Raw genomic sequence first — 24,590 nt, forward strand, 5'->3', positions numbered from 1 at the left:
CTGGTTCTACAAAGTCCTCCCTCCACAAAGTTACTATTCCCCCCGAGGTTCCCCACGACGGAGCTGAGCACCATCTTACCCCTCTTATTTTCCACATCTCCCTGACCCACCTATCCAGTTTAGCTAATTTTGTCTCCTGCAACATCACAACATCAGGGCTTTCTCTCCTAAGTAGCTCCTTAATCGATCTCCTTTTTCTGGCACTACCCAAACCCCTTACGTTCCAGCTTATTATCTTCATTACCTTTCAAGAATTTAGCCCTCTAATATAGTGTTCCTTCATTTAGAACCCTTCTTTCTTTCCCCTCTGCCACTAAACTCGATATCCCCTTCAATGTCCATTATTAGTCTCTCTACTTCAGACTTTTTCTTCTTTTTCCTACCCTTATTTCCCACTGACTTCCTATTCTGCCCTTTATTTCCTAATTCCTACCCCAATCTATTGATTCTTGCCTCTGATCTAGGGTTTTTCGGAGCCACCTCTATCATTTCCTCCAGCAGGGCACTAATCTGCTCCCAAATCCATTCTAACTCCTCTTGTTTCCTTTCTAACAATCCAACTCCCTTCTCTGATCGGACTCCATCATTATCAATCGCCACTTCCCTGCTACCAGTTGGTTGGTCTGGTTGGGATTCCAGGACATCTGTTACAGGCAGAGAACCCAAGTTAGTATCTAAAACCAAATGGACTGGCTTACCTGGAATTAGCATAGATGGTTGCATGTGGACTGGCTGCTAGGTATCAATTCTTGGAGTCAGGACTAGGCCCTTCCCCTTTTCCAGACTCAGTCGTGGAAGCAGACTGGGTACAACCAATACTTTCTCACCCTCTACAATCATAGAAACTTCACTTCTCTTTCCCTCTGCGTGAATCCTTAGGTAAGGCTTCAAGTCTGATTCCTGTCTCTCTGGCTTGATGTCCTGACTAGGCTGCACATATGGAATGGATTCATTTATTGGCTGGGATGCAATCTGCCTTACCTCTTTAAGTGTTCCCAACTCTACCTGTCTTTTGTATAGCATACCCAGTTTGGGAAAGATTTGTTCGCCGCTGCTAAGGCTCACTCTTCTTTGCGTTTTGATATTACCAGAATCTTGCGAATCCGTCTCCTCCTCTAGGAATAACAGTTCAGTGTTTAGGCTACCCTCTTCCAGTATATCTCTTGGTTTTTGGAGGTCGATACTTCCCTAGCTAATGGTTTCTTCCAAATCAGAGTCGAAAACCTCACTGCTCTTCACACTCCTGGGGTTACGGCATTCCTGTTCCTTATGCAGCATCTTCTTCGAGGGTCTCCACTGTAACGAGTTGGAGACCTTCGCTGAACTGTTCAAATGAGAGAAAGGGCTTGAGGAAGACGATGGTATACGGATTTTACTGTCTACCTGAGGAGCCAACCTTGTCACGTTCTCCTTTAAGTTGTCACGCGCCCCCCTCACTCTTGGGTCTTTTAAGCATAGCCCACTTAACTTTTCGGGCCTACTGGGCCCAGAATTATAATTTAGAGATGGGCCTGCTGATTGGACCCCCGTGCATATTCCTGAGGCTACCAATACCTCTGCCCGACCTGATGAACCACCTCCCTCCTCCCGTATTGCACTCGGACCATTCCTCTCCACTGGAATAAATTGCTTAGGTCCACAAGCAACTGCCTGAGCAAAAGAAACTTTGGTTTTCCCACCGTTGCCTTGTGTAACACGTCTAACACTTCTAATGGTTTCCTGATCTGAGTCTTTTGGCCTGCCTAAAGGCTGTGCTTCCATTCTTGTGAAAACTCCTTGTTTCTTTTTTACAGCCACTTTCAGACTGCCATGTAGCTGCAGCTCCTCCACCACTTCGTCTTCCTCCTATCTTGCTTCTCTCCACAGGGTAGCTTCAATGGAGGACAGTAACCACACTGGGAAGAACAAACCCTCCACAGCTACATTCACCTTCCTCGGTATATCTTCTGGTTTTACACCACCTAGTAGAATGGCTGTACTTTGCAGGTCTCCCCAAAAAACACCATCAAGGCGAGCTCCACACAACAAAGCAATTGAGTTTGCTGTTTTTTGATTCCAGAGACGGAATGGCAACCCAAGCACTCGAACAATTACATTATCTTCCACTGAGAACACTTTTGAATTTGATGAAAACGACCATTTAAAAACCGAGAAGGTTCCCAGATCATCTTGGATACTTGGGGCTCTAACATTTACCTGGTTTTCAAGAGGGTCCTACACTGCCTTAGCAGGGTCGAACGGGGTCACAATAAAGGTGCTTCTTAGCTCCATCTTGCTCTTCAACATTTCTGCAACTTTCCACCAGTCTGTCACCACCCCTCCAGCTTCAACCACTAGCATTCTATCCCATTTTCCTTTTGTCCCCTCTGCTACCAATGAAGGGTTCCTCCTACTATTTGTCATGGCCACAAACTTTTTGTTTGTATCCTCTTTTTTACACAAAGACTAGCTTCTGGTTTCTGGTCGTTGTCCCCTTTCATCAACTTTCATATTCTCTTTATTCTCCATTCTCCTTGTATTTAGAAAATTTGTTAGTGTCCCAGCAATCCTTCTCCACCCTTGATCATTCTTCCCTTGAGGAAGACAAATCATTTGTTTCCTTCCTTAAGAGAAATATTCAGTTAAAGAAATAAATGCACCTTTTGCATTCCTCTTGTTCTCCAGCACATACCTCCTACCCGATCCTGAGAATTTTTCTTTCCGATATTTCTGCTTCCCTTTAGCAGCTGCATCAGAGACAAACTCTTTCACCCACTCAATCATTTCTGAGCCTTCCACAAGGATCGTGGCTCTCTTCTGTTCTCTTACTTTCAAACCCATTCTTCCTTTGATCCGTATCTCTTTGAAGAGAAACTCTTTGGCCTCTATCCTCAGAGCAGACCTCCATTTTACTTTCTCCACGAAACCTCCCTCCACTTTCTCCACGAAGCCTCCCATCCACTTTAGCATTAGCTTCGCCAAACATTTCCTTGTTACCCCATTCCTTAGAAGAACATCAGTGGCTGGCCACTATTTTCTCTAAGTTGGACTTAAGGGCAGGCTATCATACTTGGAGTAATCATTAATCAGAAGCTCTTTTGGTTATATGTCCAATATGGGGTTGCATTGTAGGTATGGTGTGGCTAAAGCATTAAGTATTAGCTAGTTTATATTATCTTTGCTATTGCTTGTGCTACTGCTTTTTGGCCATGGAGTTCATGTGTCAGACTGTTAGTGGATGCTTTGATATATATATTATCTCAGAAATGATAATGTTATATTCTGCTGTTTTCCTTGTTTTATCTTTGTTATTTGCGAATAATTTAGCTAACAAAATGTTTATTTCAGGCTGTTCCTAATGATGCTTCAAAGCTTGCAGAGTTTCAAAGGATCATAAAACTCACATCTGACTTCGAGACTGGTCTAAAGGAAATGTTGTTTATTTCAGCATCTGATAGCAAGGATGAAAAATTGAGCAATTTTGCACAAAATGTGGAGGTTCACTTTGCAAATAGGAAGAAGACTGAAATCCTAGCAAAGGCTAGAAATTTACTACTACAATGTGATTTTATCCTTGCTCCAGTATGTATATTACACCAGCACTGTGTAATTATATAGCATTTGTGCACCTATTAAAAAAATGTACTTGTCACAGGAATATACAAGAAAGGGTCCTACTTTGAAGGATGGTGGAATGGATGGAAATGTTGCTCAGCATGCTGTTGACTTGCTTTTTTATCCGGAGAGCTGTGTGGTGTCTAAGGCAGCATCCCAACTTATGGAATTAGTGCATCAAACACTCAAGGTATAGGAAGAATAAGAAAATGAAATAAAAGAAGGGCAGTTCATCCCATTTATAATTTTCTATAGTTTACAGGACTCAATACCTTTATTTGAAACCAAGCTTGTTTTCCACTCATGGCACAAACCAGCAATACCAATTTTCTTTTACCTGGCTTCTCAGCATGTGGAGTCTATTGCATACTTCTTTGAAACCAAGCTCTTTGATGCACAGTTTTGAATCACTTTTTTCACCCAAGCACCTTTGTTAATGATGTTTGTTGTTTTCTGTACACAAGCTTGTTAATGAGTGGACCTCAGTATTTTTGGCAGTTCTCAGCAATATTAGTGAGCTCATTGTAAACTAATTCCAAATGTTTCATCATTTTTTGTTCCTTTGTAAGCTTTTAATTGCATTATGGTAATTTTCCCTTTGACTCCTTAGCTGAAGATAGTTTAGGTACAATACACTCTTCAATAAAAACAGTACTTGATAAAAAAACCAAATAAAAGAGCAAATTTGTGAAATATGTTGACATATTTTTATCTTTAGGACAGTGATTAGTTGGAAGGTGGTCCATCGAAGCTACTACATTGATATTATTGTAATAAATAATAGATAGATGTATTAGGTTGACATTATATCCTCAAGTTGAACATTCATCTCTTTTAAGAGTCTCTCTCTCTCTCTCTCTGTGTTTTTCTTTCTTTCTTTTTTCCTTTTTTTTGGTCACTCAAACCAGTATGATTTTAGGGGCCATTGCTTGGTGCAATGGTAAAACCTTGGGATGATAAGCATGAGAATACAGATTTGAGTCTGAGAGAGAGAGAGGGAGGGAGAGAGAGCAGCCCTGGTTAACGTCCATATCCAGTCTACCCTTCCCAAGACCCTGGATAGTCAGGACCATCGTTTTTTTTTTATCAACAACTCGCAGATTATATTAAAATTAGAGAGAAAAAGCACAGGACCATCATTAGGTAATGGCCCTTTTACGCAAATCAGTATGATTTTTTTTGGATACCAATATACCATAATTCTGATGCATGGCAATCAGTGCAGGATGTTTGCTTGTCATCAAAAAGAGTGGCTATGGAGTTCTATCATGCTGCAAGAGATGCTCTGCTTCTTTACCAAGCTGTTATACCTGTCAAGGTTAGTACATGGAAGGTAGTAGGGTGAAACGAAATTCTAAGTGCTTTTGTGTGTAAGAAATAAAAGAGAATGCAACTTGACTATGTTGGAGATATCGTACTTATGTTTATAAATTTGTTCCTTTTGGCATACAAAGTTAGAGAAGCATCTTGATAGCATCAACCAAGTTGCCATACTTGTGCACAATGACTGCCTTTATCTGTCTAATGAGATTCTTGGCCTTGCTTTTGAGGTATGTGTGAAATTTTGTACTTTATGCAATCTTATTGTCTTCTGTTTAATATATGTTTCGTTTTTTGGAGCATGTAAAAGAATAGTTCCTTTCATTTTTTTTTTTTTGAGAGAAAAGGAAAGTGATTTGTGTTATATATCAAAAAGAGATTTGTACATGAGAGGATGTACAATGGAGCATGATGATTTAGACAAGCAACCCTCCACAAATGAACAGGAAAACATATACATTGGCAAGAAATTGCTGTTCTATAAAAACTCCTTTACCATTGATTTGGCTAGTCATCTGCTACTGCATTTAGTTTTCTTGGAAATTCATAAATTCTATACTGGCCTAACTGCCATAGTTTCCCTAGTCTCATTTAGATAGTATGCCAACTGCCAAAGGCTACCATCCAACTTTTGCCTCCAACTTATTATGTTTTCTGAGTCAACTTGATTGCCAAAGATTGTAGTAGAAACTATTTGGCAATGTGGGCGCCCACTAGGATGGCTCCCACCCTGGGCTTCCGTGGAGTTAGCATTTGTCTGATGAACCCACAAAAATGCCCAAATGATGTTCTGATTTGAGATCTTCTTAAATCCAGTTGCCTTGGGGTTCTGTGCTGCACTTTGACTAAATTGTAATTTGACTTATCATGGGCCAGAAGAGGAAGAATAGCTATAGCCAGAAACTTTCCCAAAGAGGATTGGAGAATTTCCAGTAAATTCCTTTTCAATTCATCATGGGTTTCTCTAAATTCCTTTGTGGCCAACATGCATCGGCCTTGACAAGAAAGAATATGACCCCCAGGCCTCGAAGGATGCATTTACCAGTGGAAGGGCAAGCACCAACAACAGAAAAAAATGATATTGTCTTTCCTTTATCTGTTGTGACATTCATGTGTCTATGGTCTACACTTACAGTTACTCATTAATCCAAACGAGTAAAGGCACTATTACAAACTAAAAAGGTTAGGTCAAAAGATTGGTAACTACTAACTACAAATTAGAAACCTGAAACTTGGTATATGGATTATGGAACTAATTTTGGGAGTCCCTATTTCATTGCATTATTCCATATCTAAAGCCACTCTGGTATTGGACAACCCTATTTCTCGGTGATAAACCACTCCATATAAAGGGCAGCCCGGTGCATGAGGCTCCCACCAATGCAGGGTCTGGGGAGGGACAGATGTATTGTATTATATTGCATGTTTGTGTGTGAATATATAGTTCTAACAGAATAACCTTAACTGGAGATTACGATCATATGAACTTGGTAGGTTTGAGAAACCATAACTAATTATCCTATCACAAACTTATCTTTGCCACTAGTGCCATAGTCAATTGGCCTTAGATCATAGTTGTCTAAGTGCTGAGGTGAGTTTAGTCTACAGGAGTGCCTTGTCATCTGGTGACTAGGTACCCACCCAGGCAATTATTTTTATGTAAATGCATGGTTAATTTTTAGCTTATATCCTAATGCAATAGGCATTCTAATTGATCTTTTCATGAAACTATCTGATTTAACCTTCCGCTATTTCAGCATCTATTTGTTCATACTCTTGCATTTGATTTTGTTAATTCAGTATCGGTCAGATTTTCCAAGTTCTGTCAAGGAGCATGCAGTGTTTGTTGATATGGCACCAAGTTTCCATCAGATGGCAGAAGATATACTGCAGAAACAAATTCAACTAGTTAATTCTAACTTGACACAGGTATACCCATATGAAGATGTTGTTCATTTAGTTTAGTGCCTTGTGGGGATGCACTTTGTTTGTTGTTTCTTATTGGGCTTGTCTGGTCTCAGGCTATTGATGGTGCTGATGGATTCCAGAATACTCATCAAATGCAGCAATATGAATCTGCAAAGTTTAGCATAGATCAGGTAACTATGCTATAAGGTTATTGTAAAACATTTTTTTCAACAATTTGTTTTTGATAACTAACTATTCCTTTATCAGGTTGTCTTCATTCTTGAGAAGGTGCATATTATATGGGAGCCACTCTTGCTGCCATCAACTTACAAAAAGAGTATGTGCATTGTTCTAGAATATGTTTTCTCCAGAATGATAAAAGATGTACTGCTTTTAGATGATATGGCAGCAGAGGAGACACTAGAGGTACTGCCTGTAAATTGTACTTTTTCATTTATTACGTCTTTTGAAACAAATCATGTATTCAAGTGTTCTTAAGCCTTTATCCTGTTTTCAGCTTCAGAGGCTGATCCATTTAACGGTTGAGAGCTTATCTTCATTATTTGAGTCCCTAATTGCCATCAATGAGAAAAAGAAGTCACAAGAGGGATTCACTTCTGTTCAACTAGAGGAGCTTCTTCCATCCTTGCGTAAACTCCGCAAATTGGCAGGCATGTTTTGTCCTGCTTTACTTTTTCTTTCTTTTTTTTTTTTAAAGGAATGCTAAGGAGTTAACATTTCTGCTTCTACCCAAGGTTCAAAATATCGATTCAGGACGATGTGCCAGTTGGGGCATATTGGCCTGTATCTTTGCTCACTTTTATTGTTTTTCTTTTTTAGCTTTTGTTTTTCAATCTGGTTCAGAGGGGTCGGTTTAAGGTCCTGTCTACCCCCTGAACCAGGTCACACCCTGTAGAGGTGTATTGGCCAATGTAGTCCAATACTATCGAAATTTTGAACCTTGCTTCTACCCTTGACAAATTCATCTTACACACATTTGGAAAATTTTGACATTTCAGGTGAACCCACTTCTGTCAACAAATGTGGGTCCCTCGTACAATGTTCCAGGTGTGTGGTATAATAAGATGATTTTTAAGGGTACAAGAAAAAAATAGAAGAGCCTCCTTAGCATCTCTCTCTCTCTCTCTCTCTTGTGGAAATTGACAAACTTGTTTTACTTTGATAGATCTATTAGACATGCCTTTAAAATCTATAACAACAGCTTGGGAAAGTGGAGAACTAGTTAGTTGTGGCTTTACATCAGCTGAGGTACGTTGTGACTTGTTTATGGAGCATTTCTATCTGATTTTTTGGGATGGTAGATTATGTTCTCGATAAGATAAATCATTGTGGTAGACATCTCTGGCAATTTCATGTGTATGTGTGTTCTTATCTTAATGGATCCAGTCTCACCCTTAAGATGCTTCTTTGAGCAGGTTCAGAATTTCATCAAAGCGATATTCACAGATTCACCTCTGAGAAAGGAATGCTTATTCAGGATAGAGTGCAGCAAATTTTAGGAGTAAATGTCGTTTTGCTCAGCAATTCTAGTATTGATATCATACTCCTGGCTTCACGATAACCTAACGAATAGAGGAAAAATTATTAAAAGAGAAAAAGATGAGAAAAGTCTTCACCATTTGTAATTCGGCTGTATCTTTATTTATATACTCTGTACCTTGTAAATAGGGCATTTACTTGTAAAATTTTGGAAAATAGAGAAAGATGAGATGTGAAGTATTTTTTTGCAACTTCTTAGAACTATAGAGGTTGTTTCTAGGCCACTGACTGATCGATAATCAAGGCTTTGCAAAGCTTAAAGATAATTTTCGTTATTCATTTCTTCTTTTTATTTTGTACTTTGGGGCGAGGGTGGGGTTTAGCAACTCTCACCAGTGATCCGAGGTTTCCGATGTTTTAAGATAAGTTCATAACTGATTAATGTAGCTGCATATGTTGCACAAGAGAAATGGTTATGCTTTGCCACTGTTCTCCCATATCATAGAGTATTTAAGGAGTATGGAAAGAATAACAACCAATACGCATCAGTGTTCAAAGTAGGGTCCATCACTTAATGAAAAAAATAAAATAAAATCTCGGAATCAACCTTTTTTTAAGCGTGTTGGGGAACCAGATCCCCCTAAAATAAGAAAAATGTTATTATTATTATTATTATTATTATTATTATTATTATTATTATTTTTCATTCACTTTTGATAAGCCAACAAAAAGAAAACCACTACGGTAGAGGAGATGCCCACCATCTACAAGGACTATCATTAAACTTTGCATATTGAACCAACATGTGGGCAACCTTATGGAAGATCTAACAAACCCACAATCCATCAATAATTTGCTAAACTTGGTTTGATTGCTAGAAGCCTAGAATCATGCAAATATTTAAATTTATTTTCAAATCATATTTCATTATATTAATAATCTATAATATTTGATTTAAATTATGGCAAAACCTGTGGCGCATTCTATGGAAAATGTTGCAATCAAGTGCGGGCCAAGTTATTGAGTGGGGTCCTTGAACCCCCAAACTTTTCAAAGAAAATGTTACTTGGTGGGGGCAGAGTCACATTAATACTTCATTTCAACCCTGAGCCAATTCAATTTGTTGAAACCCTAATTCTAAGACTATCATTATTATTTTTTGGGTAAGGATTTAAACATACCTCAAGTTTTTAGCAATTGATTTAAATATACCCTTCTCTTTTAAAATGGACTTAAACATACGACTGTTTTATCTTTCATTTTCTTTCAAAATTTCAACAAGAACCAAAACAGAAGACAGACTTTTATAGACTGTTCAATGGTGCTTCAAAGCAGAAGTGGACCTCAAAAGAAGCCTCTCTTTAGGGATCAAGAAAAACATGGAATAGACAAAAGGCACACAATATTGAAAGACCTAGAGCTCAGTGGTGTCATGTAGGGCTGTTCATAAGAAGGCCCAACCCGATCAAACTAACCAACCCGGATCAACCCAACCCGAGTCGGCTGGGTTTTCATTAGCATCGGTCGGTTTCGAATTGTACAAATTCATAAACTGATGGTTCGGGTCGGTTTCGGTTTTCTTGTGTGAAAACCGAATTCGACCCGAACCGAACCAACTTAGTTCCTACTTAACTAAAAACTGAAATATCTGAAAATATATATTCCAATATCTATATCTAAAAATTATATATTATGAAATATGTTAGATATATATTTCCATAGAGCCGAAACCGACCCAACCCGACTCAAACCGACCAGGTCGGTTTTGCTTAACACTGGATCGGTTTCGGTTTCCATCTCAGGTAACCCGACCAGGTCGGGTCGATTGGAAAAACCTCAATAAACCGACCCAACCCGACCCGTGAACAGCCCTAGTGTCATGGCTTTAGGTTTAAATGTAGATCCTAAGGACGAGTGGAGGAACATGTGGGTCATAACAAATGGGCGGGGATGTAGAGAGAAGGATTGGTTAGCACTCAAAAGGGACCAACAGATCCCAAAACTCGGCTTTGGTCAGGGCAAGCCCGTGCTCACACCATGCCAACAACCTCTTGCAACCTTGCATCAAGAATATTTTCCCATAAAATAAAGCACATAAGTATGGAGATAAATCCCAATGCAAGGCTGTAAAAGCTGTTCGATCATAAGCCAATGGTGCTCAGTACAGAAGTTCAAAAGAAATTGTTGATACCAAGCCTCTTGCAATCTCTAGTAGTGATATATTGCAGATTACAGGCCTGAAATACATCAAAGATGACGGATCATGCATTCTCAAATTGAAACATCACAAATCACTTATATCCAACATTGGGGAGTATCTTGACTGACTTGGATAGACATCGAAATCTCTCTCTCTCTCAATACAAAAAACTAGCATTTCTTTATGTTTCTATCAACATGTATGTAATTATGCAAGGCTTGAAATGGTAGCGGTAGCGTGCAGCTTACTGCATAATGGTTAGCATTCAGGACTTGTGTGTGTACAAAGATGGAGCAAGAACTTTTTTTTTTCTGTCAGAAAAAAAGTGAGGGGGATAGAAGGGTGAAATAAGATTTTAAAAATTATAAATGAATTCACATGTGATATTTCGGTATGTTTAAGTCCAACAAGGTCAACCTACAAATTATGTATAAATCCATTTTAAAACTTCAGAATAAGTTTAAGTCAATTTCTGAAAATTCAAGGTATGCTTCAAGTATTTCATCTTTTTTTTGGGTCAATCCAAATTATTTTGTAGGGTTGAATTGGATAATACCTGAATCTTAGCCCAACCCGAAAGTTAAAATAAGGTTCATAATTTTTTCTAATCCAGAACTAAAGAGAAACTTTTTATTTTGAAGGAACCTTTAGAGAAACTTTAACCGAGCTTCTTAGGTTGGATTTGATATGGATAAATACTTCTCTTAGGTGCACTATAGGAAATTTCGCCTATTTTCTATTCTCAAGTCTCCCTCTTCTCTTAGCCCCCAAAGGAAAAAATTCCTGGTTCCACCATTGGCTACAACATAACTCAAATATGAACAAACCTGATAAAAATATAAAGTGATATATCAAAGTAGACCATGTAATATCTTTTGACACAATTGGTTGAAATTTTGCTGCAATGAACTGTAAAATTTCAAATTTCAAAATGCATTTTAGTTGGATTTTTAGTGTCCATTTGATTTGTAGTCGGAATCGGAATCAGAATCAGAATATTGTATTATCATAATTTGTTTTGTTCAAATTGAAATCGGCTGGAATTGGATTTCATTGCCACTGGAGGGGGAGAGAATGGCCATTACTCGAATGGGAAAATGCCATACTACCAGGAATAAAAATGGAATTCCAATTTCACCCAACCAAGTAGTTGGAATTGAAATCCGAATGGCCCATTCCAATTCGGATTCCAGACCTATTCCCATGAATCAAACAGGCTCTTAATTTATTAATGGAACTCAGTATCTGAATTTCATCTCTGTTCAATCAAGATTAAATGAATAAAGATTTAATAGGAATCTAAACATAACAGATTTAATAGGAATCAAGATTAACAAACTGTACCCTTACACTTTAAATATTGTCTTGCGGTACTCTTAAGTTTTATGACAATTATCACCATTGTCAATTACTAACGAAAGGAAACAAAATATCGAATTTGCCCTTCACTATTTATCAAATTTTTAAAATAAAACCCAACCGATGAAAAACCCCTGGTTTCCAAGTTTTTCCAAAACTTTGATTGAAAAAGAAATCTGTGCCTCTTTGTCCTCGTGCGATTGTTCAATGCTCGATTGCACACTTCTACGTATCCATATTATCAAGATTCATGTATACAGAGAACACGTCATCTACCACCCAAGGTTTACTGTAACCATTTCAGAGTGAATGCCCACAAATCAATCACCCAAACAGATGAATAGACGAACTACCACAAAAGGGAAAAATAAAACTTTTAGTTCAATGCACAGCGGAAAGTGGAAGCCTCCCAAATTGACAGAAAGGAACAAAAGAAATCATTGATTGATTTATTAGAAAAATGCTGAATTTCTATGCCGGAAAATAAGAGGAAAAAACCGACAAATCAGACCTCAAATTACATGAACGAAAATCATGGTTTTTAAAAACGAACCGGTGACTTAACCGGTCAGGGGTCTAGTTAGCGGTTCGAACGGTCCAACTGTTTGATCTGAACGATCGGTCCGTTCTGATAAAAAATAAAAAAATTAAAAAATGGTCAAAACCGTTTGAACATTTAACTGGCTGGTTCAATGATTTGCTGACTACAATCAATGATTTTAGGGGAAAAAACGGTTTTAGAGGAAAACAGAACTGGTCAAGTGACCCGTTTCCAATTTTTCCGGTCTGACCGTCCGATCCGATCCGATTTTGAAAACAGTGACGAAAATACATTGATTTGAAAATTTAGGCCAAAAAAATCTCAAATCTGGATTAGTAAATAAATCAACCGTTAGAGACGTTCAAGAGATGAAAGAAAGCTGCAGAAAAGAATGGAATGAAATCAAAGTGGGAAGACTGGCAGGAAGGCTTGAGAGAGAGAGAGAAGATGGAGTTCTAGTGGCGATTTATTCCCCGCAGAAGGGCACCAGTCTGATAAACGGAAAACCATGTCGTCGAACCGGTTCTTAGCCCCAAAACACACAGTTTGCTGGAAAAAGGAATCAGGCATAATCATCGGAATTGTTCATCAATTGGGGTTTTATTTTAAAATTTGAGGAAATCGAGAGGGAGAGAGTGCCACCGATCAAGAGCTGGGTTGTGAACGTAGCAGGAGAGCCCCCGGTTGCACGAATGAACGGCGAGGAACCACGGAGGTTGGCACGGGCGGAGCCCTGGGAGACTGTGTAGGAAGGGCAAGTCTTGGTACACGTCTGCCAGTGCTTCCAGGTTGTTGTAGTTGTCAGAAAACTTAACGGTACCACAATATAATATCTAAACAGTAGGGACGCAGTTTCTTAATTGCGTGAATAGTAGGGATAGTTTAAGAGATTTACCCGTTTGAATATAGGCATGATTGGTTCGATTCAACCCTAAGCAACGCAACCTTTGGTGCTCAATTTCTGCGCACCTTATGTCGGTTTTCTTCGTTTCCATTCTTGTAGACAAAGTTTGGATCTGTCGTGTTTTCCTGTTTTCATTTCTTTTCAAAACCACACTGATCAGCAAACCTCAGCTCTCCCTGTGTACATATCTACAATAATAACAAAACGTTAAAAAAAGAGAAAACAACCACACCCAATTACAGAACTCTGTTTCTTCTTTACTTTTTTTTTTTCCTGAACGAAAGAAATTATGGGTTTGCTTTAAGAAATGCCAATGGTCTTGCTAAGCAACCAGAGCACGAGAGACAACTCGATTCCGAAAATTGTGTGGAGCCAAGTCCTATCCAGAGTGAACCCGAACAAGGTAGTTCCCGCCCGGTTGTTCTCGAAATACGTCACTGCACCATTCAAACAATAACATCATTATTTTATTGTCGTCGATTGGTTTGCGGACTGCCGTGGAAATGAAATTAAGCAATTGTAGACAGTCTCAACTCTCAACTCACCAAGAGCTTGTCTCTCTTGGAAAGAGATGGTGTGAGCATAGGCTGGCGCTATGATTTTGGTGTCGTCCAGTTCATCATCTCCATCTGCAGCCTCCTCCGCTTCATCCTCCGATTCGCCATTTCCGCTGATTCTGTTTGAATTACATGTGGTCTGAATCTCACCGTCTGCCCCATCAAAGGAGTCGATCGTCGCAAAGACGTGCCACTTGGCCGCTAGACACGTCACAGACTGTGCCTTGTGCGTGATCTTCGTCGCGCTGCGCAGGCATATGAAGAGCCCTGTCACCAGCGTCGTGGAGCATAGCTGCCGTACAGATTATGGTTGATTAGTATACGACCCAGAGAGAGAGAGAGAGGTCACAGTAAGCTAACCGCAAGTTCTCCGGCGTTGAAGATGCTGACATCGGCGTGTGAGCGGGTGGTGATGAGGAGTGAAGCGAGTTGACTGGCGGTGACGAGGACGAGGGTCGAGAGGATGAAGGCACGGTAGCGGTGGCTTATGATGCGGAGGTGCCTCTTGATCCTAAGATGCTCTTTCAGCACAGAACCCACATCGGACTCCTCTAGGAACACTTGGGCAAAGTCTTGAATCCTGAGAATCTGGAGGTAGCAGATGAGGCGGAAGAGAACGCAGACGAGGAAGAAGATGGAGGTCCGGTAGAGCCACGAGCACAGTTCCAATGTACATGCCAAGGCAGCTCACGTAAACGTCACCCAAGAATGGGATTCGAGTGGCCCCGGAACTGTACCACCATATCTTGTACGCACTCTCCGCCGCGAAACATGGCAGCACGAACAGCGCTAGGATATTCATTGATCTCTGCGTTGTGTTTCTTTGAACTGAGTTAGTTATTGAATGATTACAAACAAACTGATCATACTAATACTCACTCATCACATATGACTCCATCGTTCAACGTTGATGGAGGAGGAGAGTCACCAAACTTTTACAAAGAACCAATTTGCGTTCAGTTGTCCTACACTTGTATCGGTTGTTGGATCAGTTGGTGAACGTCTCGTATACTTTCTCAGTTTGTTTTAAATGTAACATTTCGAAAATGATGATAAGTAAAGTACCTCCATAGCTACACCCATAAAAATCTATCCACCCTACTTCTGCAACTGCAAGCCCTTTGTTTCATGCTTCTTCTGCGCTTCGTGATCTTGATGCATGATGTCAAGGAAGCAGGACATCAAGGCAGCAGAAAAGTTGCCCAGAAAACTCTGTTTTTATTTCTTCTGTAATTCAGTAGTTGTTTTTGACTATTTGTATTTCCAATGAGTCCATAGCCCACGCAGAAAACTCTCTGTAACTCTTTATTTTATTTGACTATTTTTATTTCTAATGAGCCCATAGCCCGCAGAAAACTCTGGTTATTTTATTTTATCTCTTCTGTTATTCATTAACTCCTAATTTACTCTTAGTTGTGATTAAGCTTTCAGCGGAAAGTGTTTTCTACTTTTCTTCGAAGCAGAAAATCGAACAAATTCCAGTTTCGATTTGTTTCTCTAAGAATGTTTTTTTTTCCTCTTTTTTTCTGTCAATTTTATTATTCTGAACATTAAGGTTTTGATATCTATCTCAGTTGTGGTACAAATTTAACAAAAAAAGGAAGTTTTTTTTGATGAGCAAGCAACAAGGAATTTGATCCATATAAATTCAACCACTTCGTTGTTTTTAATTAAAAGGAAAAATTAAAAAAAAAAAAAACAGGGAGAAAGCGAAAAGCAACCCTAGCCAAATTGGAAAACAGCCACTCACCCAATCATCTGAAGACTAAAAAAACAATCTCTTATAAAATCAAATCCGAAAAAGCAGGATATCTGTCTTTTCTTCTCCGGGAATAAAAAAGACAAAAACAATTCATTAAAAACGGGAACGGAGATTATCTTAATTTTACAGAAGATAAGTTGATCCAATATCATTTTGGCTAAGCATTTTCTTAAGAGATGGTTGATAAACGGATAAGCCCATATCACATATTAAGCCAAATATTTTTAGTAACCTGTGTTTTTTATTTCCTTGTTGGGATGCCAATCCCAAACGAATGTAATTAGTAACGAAGATTGTGTATAAGAAAACAAGAAAGAAAAGGGGAGCTTACGTTGAGCTGCTCTGTATATCCCTGACGAACCTTCTCGCTCTCATCGCAAAGCTTATCGAGGAAGAGGAACTTGCGAGCAAAGGCAGAGAGACAGATGAATGAGACAGCGGCGACTGAAGTAAGAGATAATTGGGCAATCCCATCATAAGGGCGTCGATGTTTGTCGTCGCAGCTGGAACAGGCCAGGAGAAAGTGGGATACAAGGGGAACAGCCATGGCCAGCAGGAGGAAGAGAGACCAAGAGAGACAGGCGGTCCACCTGTTAGACTGATCCACGAACATCCATCGACCTAAAGCCATGCAGCTCATCTGCTGGGTTAGAAATGCCACGAGAAAAGGCTTTCTTTTTGAAGATCCTATTCAACAGGGCATCTCTTTCATCTCCCATTTTGATGGATCTCTCTTTCCCTCTCCACTGGAGGAGGGGACAATACAGATTAGACTTGAATTCTAGTCTAGTTTAAATGCATAAACAGAGTGATTCCTTCTTTTAAATGGAGGGTTGCGTTATTCCATCCAGTTGGCTCATGATTCTCGGATCTGCTCTTCACAGAGGGCGGCTCATACGCACATCCTATCATATCATGTATTAGGAATATCTCCCGTACTTTTGAATTATCATTATTCACGGGAGATGTTCCCGAAGTACAGTTGCACTCCAGAGAGGCAGAGAGTGATGGTTGTTAGGTTCTGACCTCTGACTCCCAGACCGACCATCACCGTCTCGGTCACGGCTGGGTGGGTGTGGGTGATAAGTCCTCGCCTCCTCGGCACGGCTTTGGCTGAATGGGTGCAACGAGTATCTTCTGAGTTCCCACTTTTATGTGATTTATTTTTTATGAACAGCTTAGCTGTTTCCACCTTGACGTGCATATTTACATCAGGAGAAGTAAATTGAAAACAGACTCTAGTAAGGAAGAAATAAATAAATAAATGGGCCTGACTTAGAAAGATGTTCTCTCTCTCTTACATGTCAGCTTGTAATGAACTCATTCATTTCTTTCTTTCTTTCTTTTTTATTAATTTATTGGTTACGAACAAAATGTCCACAAGACTCTAAGGAGCTTAGCTAAGCTTACCTGCTCTTCAAAGAAGACAACTTAGGTCCTCGATTTAGGGGTTGGGTTCATTAGTATAAGCATGATTACGTTTTTGATTTCTTTGTTTTATCTAAACACAATCAACCTCTTAGCAACATCCACCCACAATCAGCGTGGCGACAGGTGATTAATATGATACCAACTTCCATGATTAAGATGAGACTGCTCCTATAAATAAGGAGGTATGGATTAAAATAATAAAAAAATGAAATTTAATCTCCTTTAAGGGGTCCTGATTTGCTAATATTTGGTTAGTTTTAATTATATTTCTTATTCTTAAAATATTTTTTTTTTTCTCTTTTTTCCTACAATTCTACTCGTCTCAAGTCTTGTCACATATGAGATTATTGAAGCGCTTCATAGTTCATACCATCCGTGCAATCCAACAGCTTCACTGTATACTGTTTAGTGACCCAACCTCAATACCCAAGTATGAGGAGGTTCGGATGAGGGGCTTGATCTTTGCCATATAGAAAGAACATGATAATTGGACTATGGGAAAACAGTAATACCACCAATGCTCACTACAGAAGAATTCAATTTCATAAAGGAAAATGTTGATGCAACTCCTGACAGTACAGATTAATTAGATGACACAAAAAACAGTTCCTGTCAGTACTCCCGCCATTTTGTTTCTTTTCCTTTTTCTTTCTCAGGCTTCTCCTCTACAGAAAGTTTTACAACTCATCCTTGCGTGCAGTGTCATCTCCCATGAGCTCTTCAAGGGAGAACTCGTCCTCTTCAAGGATTTCTCCATCTTTGCCATCCCACGGTTCTGTTTTAACAATCACGGGGGAATTCTCTAGAGGCAGATTGCCCTTTCCACCATACCCAGCTTCCCTCACAAACTCTCTGCAAACCAACATGATTGTGTTACTTCTTATTCTTCTTCAACTGCTGCAAATGAAAAATGAAAGGCACTTACGTGATTTGCTGAAGTTCGAATGCACTCCGGAGGGGGGTATAAACTCGCTTCTTGACATTCAATGCTACCAAAGCTGGATAACCATACCCACCAACACCAACCTGCTTTTCAAGTTCTGGTTGCTTACCAGCAGCTGCCCAAACGAAGCTGTAGCATACATCCAATATCAATTCTGTTCAAGGTCAGAACCTTTCTAAACCACGCTGAGACCCACTAAGCCATAAATATTTTTAGATGATTTAAGTATTTGATCCTGGCCCGACTAAAGCATGTGAGAGACATTGAAACCCTAATATCTATGTTAGATTCCAAGGAACCCATTGGCAAAATGAATCTCAATTCTTCTAGACAATCCTCCAAGGTAAATACTTGCCTGTAAGGATTCCTTTTGAACTTCTCTGCAACAGATAGCAGGAGCTCAAGGTACTTGTTCCTCCCATCGGCCTTAGAGTCCAAAATGTCAGGGAGGAAAGCAACAAAGCAGATGGCAGATGAACTACATTTCTCTTCCATTACATCCTACAAATCAGGAAAACAATAGATTTTGCACTTAGTAAATTTTACACTTGGTAAACTGTTGGTGTGGAAGACAAGTACTTACAGCACTAGTCAGCTCATTCACTTCAGGGGGTGCTACATTCGTTTCCAGCTGTTCCAATGCAAACGATTCAATAGCTGAGGCAGATCTTGCACCCTCATATGAGACTGGAATGTCCTTGTCAGCACCAAATACCAGGATGGTGGGGAATCCTTGCACCTTGAACCTGCTCATCAGAGACTGACGAACTCACTCCATTAGAATTCATCCAAGCAAACAAGTCCACTAAATCAAGCACCCAGGAAACTAAATCAGAAAAACTTCTACCCCTAATAAGAGAATGCCCCTTCCAGTTGTGGATAAAAAATATTGCCTATACTTGAGAGAATCTCAAGTTTTAATGATGATGTGTGTGAGGTGGCTTTTTTATCCACTGCTGAAAGGAGAATTCCCTCATTTCTAAAAGAAGAAAAAGTGAAAATAATTCAAACATTTATACCTATTTATGAACCAAGACCATGTAGAGATTTGGTCATCAGGCTGTTCATTTTTAGAAGTTCACATAATTATGCAGTGCAAAGGTATGCTAGTACTTTAGTATCTTAATTACAGTGTAAACAAGACCTATGATTGTAAGTGGAAAATGTTGTTTTGCAAAGGGATGTCATAGAACAAGTAAATTCAATTGTGCATGTGATGATGTGATGTATGTTTTATTGGTGACGAGGTTATTGAGAAATTCATAGCTTAGACAGACAACAGTCAAATTAACATATTATTACATTATTCATGAATTATGGAACATAGGACTGGAAGAATTGGAGAAAGCTGTGGTACAGATGAAAACCAAGCTTTTACCAAATGACTCGCTTAGGTAGCTTGTAAGCATGTTAAAAAGTCATACATGGCCAAAATAACAAAAATTTAAGGTCTACCATGCATATCTTTAAGATAGGTTTTAATTCTTCAGGCAATCCCATTGCCCAAGGTCCTTCCAGTTTATGGAGGGTTGCTGCTTTTTTTAATCAATACAGGGATTGCTGGTTTACAAACCCAAATCCCAATGGACCTCTTGAATCTAAACCACAAGTTCATATGGTGACAGGAGATAGAGAGAGAGAGAGGGAGAGAGAGAGAGAGAGAGAGAGAGAGAGAGAGAGAGAGAGTTACAAAATCAATAATCCATACATTTTGATGGACTGCGAGCTTGGGAAGGAACAAAGCAAAAAACCCACAAATAGACCATAATCTTCCACTTTCGAGCTCTAAAGTGAACACCGACCATAAAACATCATAATTACTTTTAAGTGATTGATGGCCTACAAAGAAAGATTTGCATGAAAAATGTAAATCCTACATGTACATTGGAGTTCAAAATTACCTTTTCTTCATCACAATTAACATGGCCCAGTTTCACCTTCCCCTTCAAGTTATTTGCAGCTTTCTTCCACTCAGGTGCCAACTTTTTACAGTGTCCACACCTGGAAGGGAGAAAAAGAAAATTAAAGTGAAACCACAGTTCGCTCATAACACCTTAGAATCTTAAAAACCTCAGGAATTGCAATTAAATTAAGCTTAGTTTTCAATTAATGGAATTTTTATGATTAAATTAATGGAGTTTGATGTTTCCATAGTTTCATGCAAACAAGCATTTGATTTTACTTAGTTTCTATTTAATGTAGAACAACTTAACCACATGAATTACCACCTTCAAGAATTTATTATATTGACGCACTACCAGTTGATAGAATGAGTAGGCAGTGCTTCACATTTGGAAGCATTGGAATGACTAATCAAACATATATAAATATGACCTGGTTACCAGATGACCAATCAAAATTATTAACAGTGAGAGATATTTACCAGGGTGCAAAGAACTCCACGATCCAAAGATCTTTACTTTTAAGTACCATATCATCAAAAATTTGAGAGTTCAGTTCTATTGATGCGCTTGGTTCAGATTTCTCACTTGATCCACCTGCTGGCTTCTCATTCAAGCGTTCCTTCACAAGAGCCTTAATCTGTAGAAGACTAAAAAGCATGTTAGCCATTATACTTTTCCTTGACATTTGTTCAGATTGACAGGAAATTAAGAAAAGAGAATCCCAATAAATAGGTAAAGGCAAGACGCAGACACTGTAAAAAATTGCATGTACCATCTCATCCCAGTTCACACAGGCACAAATATGGGAAGCAGGATGACTCTTCATTTCCTAAGATTCCAAGCATAGATATGGGTACAGATATCCCAATTAATATGCTTATTTCATGCTCTGTCATCTATCTTTTGAATCTAAGTCTCACTTATTAATACTTGTATCTTTACAAATTTAGTTGAACTTCTAAAATATACCGATCTTTTATGGGGACTCAACAGTCGTGTGCTGGAAGAGGAGGAAAAATGCAGGTTTGTGTGTCATAAGGAAGATAAAATAATTAGCAGAGGAGCTGATAACAAACTATAAGTGGAAATTAAGGTCACCAAAACAAGGAGCCCCTAGAAATCATACAATTGCTTTCTAGGAAAAAGAATTATAATATGAATAGTTAAACCACAAGAAGTTAACCGGTGCGGGTTGAAGGTAATAAAAGAACAAGAGAAAGACTCAAATGATGTAGATAAGTAGATCGAACTAATGATGAAAAGAATTGAGGATTAACAAGTACAAGTTGACAGACTATAAAGTCCCTAATAAAGTGAAGCAGCAGATTGGTACCCCAGGTAACAAGGACAACGCTTTTTTAAGTTAGATGAGTTTAAGACAGTAAATATGAATGAATTTGGCTCGTCAGCTATATACCCTATTACAAGGATAACATTAAAATTTAAATTCTTTCCCTTGTTCTTATTCTTTTCCTAGTAGTATCTATGTGCAAATAAATTTACTCTTTCTTCTTTGAAACTTGGGAATTTTGCTGCATGAAGAGAGATGACAAAAAAGGGGGCTAAGAGGAAGCAAGTCTTCAGCAGAAAGAAAAATAGTAACCCACACAACAAGAATTTCAAACTCCACAAATTGATAAGTCAACCTGTTTGAGTGCAAATTCTGCAATGGCTTTGGCATCCCTTGCTCCTTGGTAATCTACTGGAGGCTTTCCAGGTACAAAAGCCTTTATTGTCGGAAACCCTTGTATACCATGCTCCTAAATAAAACACACGATTGAGCATTAGCACATCAGAAACAATAATGGAGAAACTCCAGATTGATACATTAAAAAGAGAGGTATAGAAAAAAAGAAAAAAGGAAAATCCAGATTGAATAAAGCAAAACAGAATAAGCACCTCCATACTCCATAATATAAAAACTTCTCATGAGAAGCAATGTGATAGCCCTAGCTCAATTCTTTCTAGAAATCATAGAAAGAATTTACATTCAATGGACACTGATTGTCTAGTTTGAGAAAAAAAATGGCATGGGTAATTTGAACCTAACCTCCTGTTATAAAGAAAGTTCATTTGCACTAATCACAACAACTTCATTGACCATCTAAGGTATACACTAAACGGAAGGAGCTGGAAATAGTAAACCTAACTTATTTAGAGATGAGCAGCCAAATGAGTGTCTGATCATGTGCAACATGAGTGGTAGAGGCACATGGACAACTGATTACATGAAATATTGATACATGAAATTGTATTGTACTATCAATGATAAAACTGGTCTTCAAAATGTAGTCCAGCCCCCAGATAACCCTTTCCCTGTTCTAGACCCTTAGCACCTATACTGCAATAAAGGCAGCACCTGTGATTAAGATTTTGCATAGCCATTGCCAAAAATACTAAAAGTGCCAAGTAAAGACCCTGTGACTCCAACTGAAAACATGTTTCTACAAAGATCTTATAAAACTTGTGGTGAAAATTCTCTGTTTATCTGTTAATTAATAAATCTATTTAACTATCTATCAGCATTTACAAGATCCATGTACCATGAACAAAGGCAAGTAGGCAGTCGCTTATCTTTCTACCCAGCCTCTTTAAGGCAGTAATCAGATCAGGTTATGGATCTATAAATCAATCCTGCAAATTTTGGAATTCCAGCTAAAAGATTTCAGATGATTAGCTATTATATCGAATCTACCCAAGAGAGGGTTATCAAATAGACTAAATAACAAGATGATCTCAAATTCACTCAAATCATTGTAATATGTCCCCTAAAAACCCATCAATTTCTGAATCTCAGACTTCGTTTAGGTTGTGTTTGGCTTGAAAGAAAAGGTAGGGAAAAGTGTACCAGGTTTCCCTACCTTTCCTTTCAAACCAAACCTAGCATTAATGAACACAAAGGGAAGAAACAGAATTTAATGGGACCAGTTCTCTTTTCCTTTTCTTATAATTTGGAATGAAGAAACAGAACAAGAATACATATACATAATAGTGATTTTCTCTATTACTAGATTGTCATCATCATCATCATCATAGTTCAAACTAATCCACAAATACCAGTTTCTTTGTTAAAAAGTATGATGCATAATCTTTTTACCATAATGCTTTAAAGCAAAACTTCGCATTTAGCTGAAATAAAGATAACCAATCAAATTCTATATGCCAAACCTGAGCAAGTGACTTGTGTGCATCAGCATCAAGAGCTGCTACAGTGGCCACGCCCTTCAACAAGGTGGCTGCCTTCTCCCATGTGGGTGTCAGAGCTTGACAGTGGCCACACCATGGCGCAAAGAACTCAACCAGAACAACTCCATTTGAGTTTAAAACCTGCCACCATTTATAAACACTCAATTACAAAAAACCATTGCATAGATACAAGAGTTTTTTCATTCTCACCATTCAATCTAGATGCCTTAGCCAAGCAGCTAACTTACAGAAGGAAATCCAGCATATGGTATTGAGATTATGAAAAATTTATTATGTTTTCTTCTAAAATGATCTTTGGAAGACTATTTCAAAATTAATAGTACCCCTATTATTTCATTTTATTTTTTCTGGGCAAATGTTGGGGTGAGAGAGGAGGGTGAAGGCAGGATACGATCCCAAGTCGGTGGGAACTAAATCCACTGACTTTAGCGGCCGAATCAGATGGAACCTTCATAGTACCCCCTTTTATTGCTTACGAGTTACAAGTCCAGCGACCAAAACTACAATGCTGTAGGACAGAATAAGCATTTCCACCATTGATAACTTGGCAAATTTTTAAAAAATAGCAGCAATGTTGCAGTTGTATCAACATATCATGTTATGATACTAAGATTTTCCTTTTTACGCAGATTAAAGACTGGCTACGATACATCATTGAATATAAGAAGTTAACTTCTATTTCTAAGTTCACAGTATCGCTAAAAACAAAATGTGAAGCAGACACGAGAAATTACCAAAATGAAAACAAAAATCCATTACCCAAGACCAGAATTTTGAAAGAAAACCCAGATCACTCATTATATGGAAATTCAATGAACTGTTTTTCCTTGGATGGGTATGGTAAGTTTGACATAAAAATAAGTCACTTTTTCTTGTATCTGCTATGGGTGTTTAAACCTTTAAATTTGTTGCACTTTTTTTCTTTTGAAATATTTCCTAAAGTTTGTTTTGACATAGGATCTGAAAATACGAACAAGTAATGGGTAATGTTAGATCGATTACCTTGTTCTTGAAGTTGGAAGGACTTAATTGAACTACAGGAGATGAAGGTCCATAAAGCGCATCTACACGAGCTCCAAGCTGGAAGAATAATAACAGAAGAGCGATCAACAGTGGCAATGAGGAAGACATCCTTTCCCTCTCTCTCTCTCTCTCTCTCGGACTCACACAGACACTAAGTTGCGGCCAAAATCAGAGCCAAAACCTCCAGAAACCCCTAAAATAATTCTTGCCAAACTCTGGTTCGTAATATTTTTTTCCTCTGTTCGGACTGCTGGAGCTGGACACGTGCATTAACCAATGAGGATCTTACACGTATTGCAATATTAGTTTAAGGGGAAATTACAGTCGGCTGCCACAGGTTTTCTTTGTTTTCATAAGCAGTCAACTACCTTAAAATTTATAAATTACCTAAAGCAGCTTGTTTTAAGTTTTGTGAATTTTTTTGGGATGCTAAAATA

The 24,590-nt window shown here is 38.6% G+C and overlaps 2 protein-coding genes and 1 pseudogene across 5 annotated transcripts in view; 1 reads left to right on the forward strand and 2 right to left on the reverse strand.

Annotated features, from left to right (window-relative positions):
* The window catches only part of ATZW10 (centromere/kinetochore protein, putative (ZW10)), a 30,157-nt gene extending 21,496 nt beyond the window's left edge, over positions 1 to 8,661 (forward strand). The window contains exons 5-14 of one of the 3 annotated variants that reach the window (XM_010254281.3): positions 3,328 to 3,561; positions 3,635 to 3,784; positions 4,820 to 4,912; positions 5,049 to 5,144; positions 6,715 to 6,843; positions 6,936 to 7,013; positions 7,090 to 7,248; positions 7,340 to 7,493; positions 8,009 to 8,091; positions 8,259 to 8,661. In XM_010254281.3, the coding sequence (XP_010252583.1) occupies positions 3,328 to 3,561; positions 3,635 to 3,784; positions 4,820 to 4,912; positions 5,049 to 5,144; positions 6,715 to 6,843; positions 6,936 to 7,013; positions 7,090 to 7,248; positions 7,340 to 7,493; positions 8,009 to 8,091; positions 8,259 to 8,342 (1,260 nt within the window). In that variant the 3' untranslated portion in view covers positions 8,343 to 8,661. Of the gene's footprint in view, positions 1 to 3,327; positions 3,562 to 3,634; positions 3,785 to 4,819; positions 4,913 to 5,048; positions 5,145 to 6,714; positions 6,844 to 6,935; positions 7,014 to 7,089; positions 7,249 to 7,339; positions 7,494 to 7,841; positions 7,919 to 8,008; positions 8,092 to 8,258 lie in introns of those variants that run through there. The other 2 variants (XM_019197197.2, XM_088901944.1) reach the window with 2 other exon arrangements.
* A 4,770-nt stretch (positions 8,662 to 13,431) lies between these two features.
* On the reverse strand, positions 13,432 to 16,832 carry LOC104594123 (uncharacterized; annotated as a pseudogene). The gene is made up of 4 exons (XR_016084420.1): positions 15,977 to 16,832; positions 14,244 to 14,691; positions 13,872 to 14,175; positions 13,432 to 13,763 (listed from the first exon to the last, which is right to left on the reverse strand). The product of XR_016084420.1 is annotated as an uncharacterized LOC104594123 (transcript).
* A 731-nt stretch (positions 16,833 to 17,563) lies between these two features.
* Positions 17,564 to 24,365, reverse strand: LOC104594122 (protein disulfide isomerase-like 2-3). The gene is made up of 9 exons (XM_010254280.3): positions 24,133 to 24,365; positions 23,092 to 23,250; positions 21,570 to 21,683; positions 20,403 to 20,560; positions 19,921 to 20,020; positions 18,603 to 18,779; positions 18,375 to 18,520; positions 18,002 to 18,148; positions 17,564 to 17,928 (listed from the first exon to the last, which is right to left on the reverse strand). The coding sequence occupies exons 1-9, from the start codon at positions 24,259 to 24,261 to the stop codon at positions 17,754 to 17,756; spliced, it is 1,305 nt and encodes a 434-aa protein (XP_010252582.1). The 5' UTR covers positions 24,262 to 24,365; the 3' UTR covers positions 17,564 to 17,753.
* Between the last annotated feature and the right edge of the window lie 225 nt (positions 24,366 to 24,590).

Source organism: Nelumbo nucifera, chromosome 1 (genome assembly GCF_055504915.1).
Source record: "Nelumbo nucifera cultivar China Antique chromosome 1, China Antique-T2T, whole genome shotgun sequence".
In the NCBI taxonomy this organism is placed as follows: Eukaryota; Viridiplantae; Streptophyta; class Magnoliopsida; order Proteales; family Nelumbonaceae; genus Nelumbo; species Nelumbo nucifera.

What these genes read in the sequence shown, in the direction of transcription:
- LOC104594122 (XM_010254280.3), bottom strand. Translation starts at nt 24,261, where the DNA reads ATGTCTTCCTCATTGCCACTGTTGATCGCTCTTCTGTTATTATTCTTC. An exon ending in TTAATTGTGATGAAGAAAAG is followed by an intron (nt 18,780 to 19,920) that starts GTAATTTTGAAC and finishes TGAGTTCGTCAG; the next exon opens with TCTCTGATGAGCAGGTTCAA. An exon ending in TTCGAACTTCAGCAAATCAC is followed by an intron (nt 17,929 to 18,001) that starts GTAAGTGCCTTT and finishes GTTGGTTTGCAG; the next exon opens with AGAGTTTGTGAGGGAAGCTG.